The sequence below is a fragment of the Nicotiana sylvestris genome, chromosome 5 (assembly GCF_000393655.2).
Source record: "Nicotiana sylvestris chromosome 5, ASM39365v2, whole genome shotgun sequence".
Classification (NCBI taxonomy): domain Eukaryota; kingdom Viridiplantae; phylum Streptophyta; class Magnoliopsida; order Solanales; family Solanaceae; genus Nicotiana; species Nicotiana sylvestris.
The window spans coordinates 156,459,511-156,468,877 of record NC_091061.1 but is presented as its reverse complement, the minus strand read 5'-3'; the positions used below and the strand labels follow the sequence as shown (position 1 = coordinate 156,468,877).

General features: G+C 38.8%; 1 protein-coding gene across 1 annotated transcript; it reads right to left on the bottom strand.

Annotated features, from left to right (window-relative positions):
- Positions 1-3,704: 3,704 nt before the first annotated feature.
- LOC138869532 (uncharacterized) lies at positions 3,705-5,027 on the bottom strand. Its single transcript, XM_070147156.1, has 3 exons — positions 4,944-5,027; positions 4,216-4,310; positions 3,705-4,011 (listed from the first exon to the last, which is right to left on the bottom strand). The coding sequence occupies exons 1-3, from the start codon at positions 5,025-5,027 to the stop codon at positions 3,705-3,707; spliced, it is 486 nt and encodes a 161-aa protein (XP_070003257.1).
- Between the last annotated feature and the right edge of the window lie 4,340 nt (positions 5,028-9,367).

Here is a 9,367-nt window from a genome sequence, read left to right as displayed (position 1 = left end):
CTTCAATTAAAGCATTTTTCACATTGATGAGGCTATGATAGGCATCAAACAACACATTTGATAAGGACATCAAATTTTTCTTAGAGTAAGTTTTTAAATTTTTTTGAACATCAAGAAAACTTACCACATCTTCCTCCTTGTCCTCATCGTTATTAGATTTGGCCATAAGTGCAAAGATTGACTCATATTCTGAAGATCCATTGTCAACAACCATCATAGATGTATTTCCTTGGTTATCTTCACCTTCAGACTCTAGAGGAATCTCTTGTCACGACCCAATTTCCGAACCCGGTCGTGATGACGCCTCTCGTGAAGACAAGGCCAGCCAGACCAAAATGGAATACCTCTTTAAGTAGTTAATTATCATAAACAGTAATAAATATAATATATTATCCATAGATTGCAAAAATTTAACGATAACAACAGTGGAAACCATCTCGACACAGCCCAAACCGGGGTGTCACAGGTCATGAGCAACTAAGAAATCCAGATACAAGTCTACTGAATACTAATTCCGATACAATAGTTCTAAAAACATGAAAATGATAAGTTAAGGGAGGCATGGGGATATGAACGCCAACAACTACCTCGTAGTCTCCGAATCACTGCCTGAACTGGGAGAATCAGCACTCAGGAGTGGACTCTGCGATGCCTGAATCTGCACACATAATGTAGAGAGTAATGTGAGTACTCCGACTCAGTGAGTAACAATTATAAATAATGGCTAAAAGTATGAAAATACGTAAAGGCACAAAGCAATTCCATATCAAGCAGTAAAATCACTTAAAGCAGTAAATCAGTGAAGAAATCAAATGATATTTCTTTTTAAAACAAGTAAAACAGGTAATTTAACAGGTAAATAACAAGTAGAAATCCGCCCCTCGGGCACAATATCAATCGCTTAGATCAGTATCAGCCCCTCGGGCTCACTCTCAGTACAGTATCAGCCCCTCGGGCTCAGTATCAATCACACAGAATAGTATCAGCCCCTCGGGCTCACTCTCAGATCATAATGGGTACCTGCGCTTACTGTGGGTGTGCAGACTCCGGAGGGGCCCCTTACGGCCCAAGCGCTTTATCAAGCCACCTCGTGGCATCATCACTCGACACTCGGCCTCACATCACTCGGCACTCGGCCTCACATCACTCAAGCCACCTCGTGGCATATAAAGTATCTTAAGTCCTCAGCCTCATATCATTCAGCATATCCTCACATATGTCCCTCGGCCTCACTCAGTCCAAAAATCATCACAAGCCCCTTGGGCATTTGTAAAACAGTAGATATCAAAGGATTGAGTTCAAATAATAAGTCAAGCAGTGATAAAAATTCCCGAAGGGTTCAAATAGTTGGCACGAAGCCCAAATATGGCAATAAGCCCAAATCATGATGATAACAAATGAATTTCAGTCAAATACACGGTAAAATCATCAATCGGGACGGACCATGTCACAATCTCCAGTAGTAAAAGACCCCACGCTCATCGTCCAACACGTATCTTGCCTCAATATAGCACTACGATGTGCAATCCGGGGTTTCAAACCCTTAAGACATCATTTACAATCATTACTCACCTCGAACCGGCTAATTTTCTAGCTTGCGACGCCTTTGCCCCTCAAATCGGCCTCTACGAGCGTCGAATCTATCCAAAATCAGAAAGAATACGTCACAATATGCTAAGGAAACAAAGCCCAAGCAAAAACAATCAACAAAAGGGCACGATTCCCGAAATTACCAAAACTCGAGTCCCAGGCCCACGTCTCGGAATCGAGTAAAATTTACATTTTCAGAATCCTCATACCCTCACGAGTCTAACCATACCAAAATTATCCAATTCCGAAACCATTTGATCCTTCAAATCATCATTTTATATTTTTGAAAGGTTTCACAATTTTCTTCCCAAAATCCATCCCAAATCACGAATTAAATGATGAATTCAGTAATAGATTCATGTATTCTAGCCAAATCTGGGTTAAAATCATTTACCCCGATGAATTTCTTGAAAAACCTTCGAAAAATTGCCAAAATCCGAGCTCTCTAGGTCAAAATATTAAATAAAACCCAAAACCTTGTATTTATAGAGTACCTCTCAGATTTCACCCTCCGCGGGCCGCACCAAATCGACCGCGGTCCGCACAAGCCAGTGCGGTCCGCGCAAAAACAACCGCGGCCACACATGCCTTCCTCTGCAGTGACAGGCTTTAGTATTTTGGCCATAACTTGTTTTATAGATGTCCACATTGCGATATGTTTACCTTTCTGGAAACTAGACATGAAGGGCTACAACTTTGCTTTTTGAATAATCTCAAAATTCCTTGTAGATCAAAAGATATGAGCTTCCGAAGTAGGACCAGTGAATCGTTCCCCACCGCGGCCGCACACCATTTTGTGCGGTTCGCATGACACCTACCGCGGCCACACTTCTTTTTGTGCGGACCGTGTGGGTGGTTTCCAAGGCCTGCAACCCTCCTGGACCTGCTACAGCTATGATTTTCGGCCTAAAACATCCCGAAACCTACCCGGGACCCCCGAAACTTCAAACTAATTGTACCAACACATCCCATGACATCGTTCAAACTTATTCAACACTTCGGAACGCTTACAACAACATCAAATCACCATTTAACATAGGAATCAAGCCTAAGAACTCCAAGAACTCTTAAATTATGCTTTCACTCAAAAAGTCTATCAAATCTCGTCCGAATGACCTGAAATTTTGCAAACACATCCCAAATGACACAACGAAGCTACTGCAACTCTTGGAATTCCATTCCGACCCTTATATCAAAGTCTCTCCTATCAACCCAAAATTGCCAAAATATCAATTTCACCAATTCAAGCCTAAATCTCCTCTACAACTCCAAAACCCATTCCGATCGCGCTCCGAAGTCACAAATCACCTCCCGAAGCTAACCGAACTATCGAAACTCACATCCGAGCCCTCTAACTCATAAGTCAACATCCGGTTGATTTTTCCAACTTAAGCCTTCTTAAAAAAGACTAAGTGTCTCATTTCTTACCAAAACCATACCAAACGCAAACCAATCAACTCGACCACATAAATTACGGATAACGAAGCATAAAGAAGCAAAAATGGGAAAAACGGAGCGGTAACTAATGAGACGACTGACCGGGTCATCACATCTCTCCAGGTAGCCAGGGCTTGCTTCACCACGTTGTCAACATCATCTTTTCTTTTGAACTTTCTGTGAGGGACTTGGTTCCTCTTAGCCACCTTATCAATGTTGGTTTTGTAATATCCTACTTATGAAGAGGGTAGTCTTTATTAAAGTGTCCATGCTTTCCACACTTATGATAACAATAATTTAATTCCACACTTATGATAACAATAATTTCCTTTGAAGATCTAGCCAGAACTTCCTTTCTTTGGGATCCCACCATTTTTACGAACCATCTTTTGAAATCTTCGAATGAGATACGTCATCTCAGATTCATCACTACTTGAGTCGCTATGGGCAACTTTGAGAACCAGGATCTTCTCCTTCTTGGGCTCTCTTCTTTCAAGATCCTTCTTTCTCTTTATCTCATATGTTTTGAGATTTACAATAAGCTCGTCAATAGTCATCTTCTATAGGTCTTTGGCTTCAGTGATAACATTAACCTTGCTCTTCCAGGAACCTGGTAGAACACTGGGTATCTTCCGGACCAGCTTGTTGGTTGGAATGATTTTACCAAATGAATGAATCTAATTGATTATGGAGGTGAAACGGGTATGCATCTCTTGAATGTGCTTATCCTCTTTCATTTTAAAGAGTTCATACTCAATTGTAAGCATATCTATTTTGGACTGCTTTACTTGATTAGTTCCCTCGTGATCCATTTGAAGAGCTTCCCAGATTTTTTTGGCAGGCTCACATGCCGAGATATGATTACACTTGTCTGGTCCAATACTACACACAATAATCTTCTTTGCCTTAAAGTTCTTCTCAACAACTTTTCGGTCAGCATCATTGTATTCTTTTCTTGTCTTTGGAACAGTCCTTGTCCCCAACCTTTATAGGGACAAAGGGACCATCACAAATCACGTCCCAAAGCTCTGAGTCTTCAGCCATAATGAAGTCATGCATTCTTATTTTCTACCGACCATAGTATTTGCTATTGAATCTTGATGGTCTATAAGTTGATTGTCCTTATTCGAAGTTTGGTGGAGCAGTCATGATAAAGATACTTCTAGGTGTTAATCTTTTAGAAATAACCTGCTCTGATACCAATTGATAGAAACTAGGAGTCCACCAAACACTATAAAGAACCAGACAGTAAAATCAAACAGCATAGGGAACATGTGCTCTATCTATTCCCACAGTAAATATGTAGTAAATAAAGAACACGCGATATTTACATGGAAAACTCCTTGCTCAAGGGATTAAAACCACGACCTATCCTAGTAGGACTTTTACTCCACTAAACTGAGCAAACTTCAGATTACAACCTATTATAATCTAGGAATTAACCTCTTAATTCCTCACATCTTACAATAACTCTATTATAATCTCTTTGCAATAACTTTATTACAAAGTAACAAACCTTGACTAACTCTAATCAAGAAACCAAACCAATTGAAATTTGTCCTACAAAGACATTTCTTGAAAGTAGTATAGGATTACAAATGAAGAACAAAATAATAAAGTCTCAACAAACCTAAGGACTTAAGATATCTTCAATCTATGGATCTGGTCTTTGAGGTTGTAGCAGCTTTGTGCTTGAAAGAGGTGGTGGCTAGCACTTGAGAGAATATGATTTTTTGGATTTGCAAGTGTTAAGTGAAACCTCTTGCATCATGTTGATAATATATGTGTGAGGTTATGCTATTGTACTGCTGCCAGATGGTACAATACAATAGCTTTTACAACTGTAGAGTTGACTGCACAATGACCAGAGGAACTGATCCCTATCTGTTCCTTCTGTTGTTCCCTTATCTGATTACATTGACAATTGAACCAGACATCTGACTAGTTACTCTGAACGCAAGGGAACTAATTGCATCAGGTTCCTTATCTGGTTCTCTCATTAAGTTTGTTAAATCATCAAAACAAAAAACGCATAAATTATCATGAACTATTCCATATTAATAAATACTAATATTTCATATATCTCTAGTTTATTAAAGTATTCTACTGTTTGTGTAAATCACTTCATAACATTAGATATATTTGTTTCGAACGTGCAGGAAGTGAAAGGGTTTGGATGGCAACCCCTTTGGTTTAATTCCTAAATGGACTTAGGTAGAGATATGAATCCGGATGAATATTCATCATTGTCCAGTAGATTGGGCGCAGTAGTCATGTTAAACGAATTAATCCCTTTGCTTTTGAATAAACTTCATTCCAGGGTTGATGTCTATGCCGGCACACGACGAAACCATGCAGTACCCAGGGTATGATCGTCGGTGTGAAATGTTTGTAGCACGGGCATCTATAAGATTACTACTTTATTGTAATTATGGAAGCTCTTCTATCCTTTTGGCTTCTATGACTCCTATCATATTAGAGACATTCCTCTTGATCGCGAAGAAATTATATGTGACTCTTAATGAATTGGGGGTATATTAGCTGGGGAGAGAACGAATATTTTTAGGGACAACTTTCTTCAAACTAATGACAGAAATTGCAAAACATTTACAAATAAAAAAGAGAACAAGAGACATCGTATTTGATTTTATTATCAAGGTGTCTGAGGATGATAGAGATGGAAGTCAAATGGTAGGGCATCATGTTCCCGAGTTGGATAGCATATTGCTAAGCATGCTATTATATGTTAAGGATCATCATTGGAAAACTGATCCGTTTCGGAAGGATATAATTATATTATGACATGTTTTTGGAAGACGCATTTCTGAAACAATTGAACGAAAAGAGTTTTGCTAACTCTTGCAAGATGAATGATTGAGAAAAGCGTCAAGCCTCTTGTTACTGCATTTTGTCTTCAATTGCATGCCCAAAGGTAATAATTTCTTCTTCTTTTTTGTATCTTACTATAAATGCCTTTAGTAATTTAGTATGTATAAGTTCAGGCGCGTGAGAAGCTCATAGAAACACTGGTAAAACTAGTCCATAAGGCAGTTAGTGACAGAGATGGTTTTGTTCGGAATATTGAATACTAAAGATAGTCCTGATTCTTTATTTTCTCTATTGTGTATTTTTATAACATCAATTATTATTTTGTGTTGGGACTAATTTGTTGAATAATAAAAAAGTACATAACTGTTTGGTGCCCATGCACAATATATGGCTAGCTTAAGGGTAATGCCACTAAAGCAGAAGCTTTAGGCTCCAAAGAATCAAATGCCCCTAAAGAGTTGCAATTATTAAGCTAGCCATATATTGTGCATGGGCACCAAACAGTTATGTATGGTGCCCATGCACTAAAGCAGAAGCTTTAGGCTAGCTTAAGCTAGCCTAAAGCTAGCCACAATATATGGCTAGCTTAAGGGCAATGCCACTAAAGCAGAAGCTTTAGGCTCCAAAGAATCAAATGCCCCTAAAGAGTTGCAATTATTATATGTAACTACTAAACACACACATAATAAGATAAAAAATTCATATTAGTATTTCGATATTCAAGTTAGCCAGTTGTATTAATATACTACCTTAATTCTTGTTATCATAAATTTTATTGATGAAGAATTGAATAGTTTAGTTTAAAGTTCTAGAATATTAGACAATCAAAGTTGAAAACTTGAAAAATTAAAAATAATAACTTAAAACTTTGAAAGGAGATAATAAATAATTTTTATTATTAACATAAATAACAAAACTTCTTATTTTATTGATCCCCGAAATATAAAATTCGGGCATTTTCTTCAGTTGAGTGGTTATGTTTCAATTTCTTTTAGATTTGGCTAAAACTATTCAAATTTGTGAGTAAAATAAGTTACATAATTATTTTTTAGTGATATCTAAATATACTTATCATGTTGGCTGCGATTTTTCCTTCTTTGCATACATTCCGTATATTTTTTTTTTGTTATGATGATTTTATTTTCAGTTTTAACTTGACTTTTCTGGACTATCTGTTTTTATTTTTCATTAAAGAAATACTTGAAGGAATTAATTTTTAAAACGATTAACTTTTAGCTTTTCATACCAAAAAGTTAAAAGCATGAACTATAAATAATAAAGTTTGTATGATATTTTTAGACTTGTGTGATCGTTTGGGGTGAAGCTCCGAGGGCGCGAGTGAGTTTCAGATGCGTTTGGAGGCATGGAAAGGACTTTAGTTTTTCTGGTTTCTGGGCTGATGTTGCAGGTCTCGAAAATGCAAAGTTTTGTTCGCATTTGCGAGCTCGCAATTGCGAGGAACCTTTTGCATTTGTGTAACGACCCGACCGGTCGTTTTGAGCTTTTGCACTTTTCTCCCCAGTTCTCGGGCATGACTTGCCCCGTGTGATGTATTATGACTTGTGTAAATCGTTGGTTTTGATTTTCAGGGTAATCAGAATGAATTTGGAAGAACAGTTCTCAGTTTGAAACTTGAAATTTGAAAGGTTTGACCAAGATTTGACTTGTTAGTATATGATCTTGGATCGGAATTTTTATGATTTGGTTAGCTCCGTTAAGAGATTTGGGACTTAGGAGCGTGATCAGAATGTATTTTGGAAGTTCATGGAAGGTTAGGTTTGAATTGGCGAAATTGAGATTTTTGGCGTTTTCCGATTAATATGTGAGATTTTGATATAGGGGTCGGAATGGAATTCCGGAAGTTGCCGTAGTTCCGTTGTGGCATTTGGGACGCGCGTGCAAAATTTCAGATCATTCTGACGTGGTTTGGTATACATTTTGATCGAAAGCGTAATTCGGAAGATTTTGGAAGCTTAGGCTTGAATCTGATGTGTTTTGGGTAATTCGATGTTGTTTGAGGTGTTTTGAAGATTGGTACAAGTTTGAATGGTGACATGTGACTTGTTTGTGCTTTTGGTTGAGGTCCCGGGGGTCTCGGGGTGATTCCGGAAGAATTGGAATTGAGTTTTGCAACTGAAGCATTTGGTTTCTGTCATAACCGCACATGCGGTTGGAAGGCCGCAGGTGTGATAATCGCAGAAGCGGAAGGCAGCCGCAGATGCAGCCAAATAGAAGTCCTCAGGAACCGCATAAGTGGTGGCGTGCCGCAGGTTCGAGTTTTTAACCGCAAATGCGGTGGTTTTGGTCAAAGAAGCGATACCGCGAAAGCAGGAAATGGACCGCATGTGCAAAAATGCCTGGGTCAGAAAGTATATAATGTTCCTTCGCAAAATTTTGCTAAAGTTCTCCATTTTTTAAGACGGGAAGCAAGCTATGGCAGTGAATTCAAGGGAAAATCGAAGAGAATCAGTTGGGTAAGTTCCCTGAGCTTCATTACTCATGTTTATGATCATTTTTCCATTGTTTAATCATGGTATAAGTGGAAATTAAGGAAGAAAATTGAGGGATTATGGATTGAGATTAAGAAACATTTGAGTGGGGATTTGAGGGGCCATTTGAGGTCCGATTTTGATGTTCTTGAAATGTATAGACTCGTGGGAGGACGATGATTCTATTGATGTTAATTTTGTCAGATTTCGTGACGTGGGCTTGGGGGCCGGGTTAGAGCAATTTCGGGATTTTTGACGTAGATTGGATATTTTCGAGTGGGATTTGTTCCCTTTGCATATTTTAATAGTTATGTTCTGATTGTGGCTAGATTTGGAGCATCCGGAGGTCAATTCACGAGGGAAAAGGCATCGCAGGCTAGAGTTTGGACCGGATCGAGGTGAGTAATGATTGTAAATGATGTCCTGAGGGTATGAAACCCCGGATTTGCACATTGTTGTGCTATATTGAGGTGACACACACGCTAGATGACGAGCGTGGGGTCGTGCACTGTTGTGGATTGTGACTTAGTCCGTCCCAAATAATTGTTTTACCGCGTATTTAACTGAAAACTATTTGCTATCATCATGATTTGGGCTGAATGCCATATTTGAGCTTCGTGCCAACTATTTAAACCCTTAGGGGATTTTAATTGATATTTCCTCACTATTTTGACTTTATACTTGAAGTTAGTCATGCTATATTCTGCTGTTTTTCATAACTCAGCCATGTTTACTCTGCTTTAACACTTAATGACATTTTAAATAATATTTTTGGGCTGAGCACTATGTTTTACTGTTGCCCGAGTGGCTGTGAGATTCTGACTGAGTGAGGCCGAGGGCCTATGCTGTGAGGAAACACTGATTATGATTATGAGGCCGAGGGCCTGAGATTATACGCCACGAGATGGCTTGTTGATATGAGGCCGAGGGCCTAGTGATGATGCCACGAGATGGCTTGATATTGCGCTTGGGCTGTAAGGGGCCCCTCTAGGAATCTGCACACCCCCAGTGAGCGTGGGTAC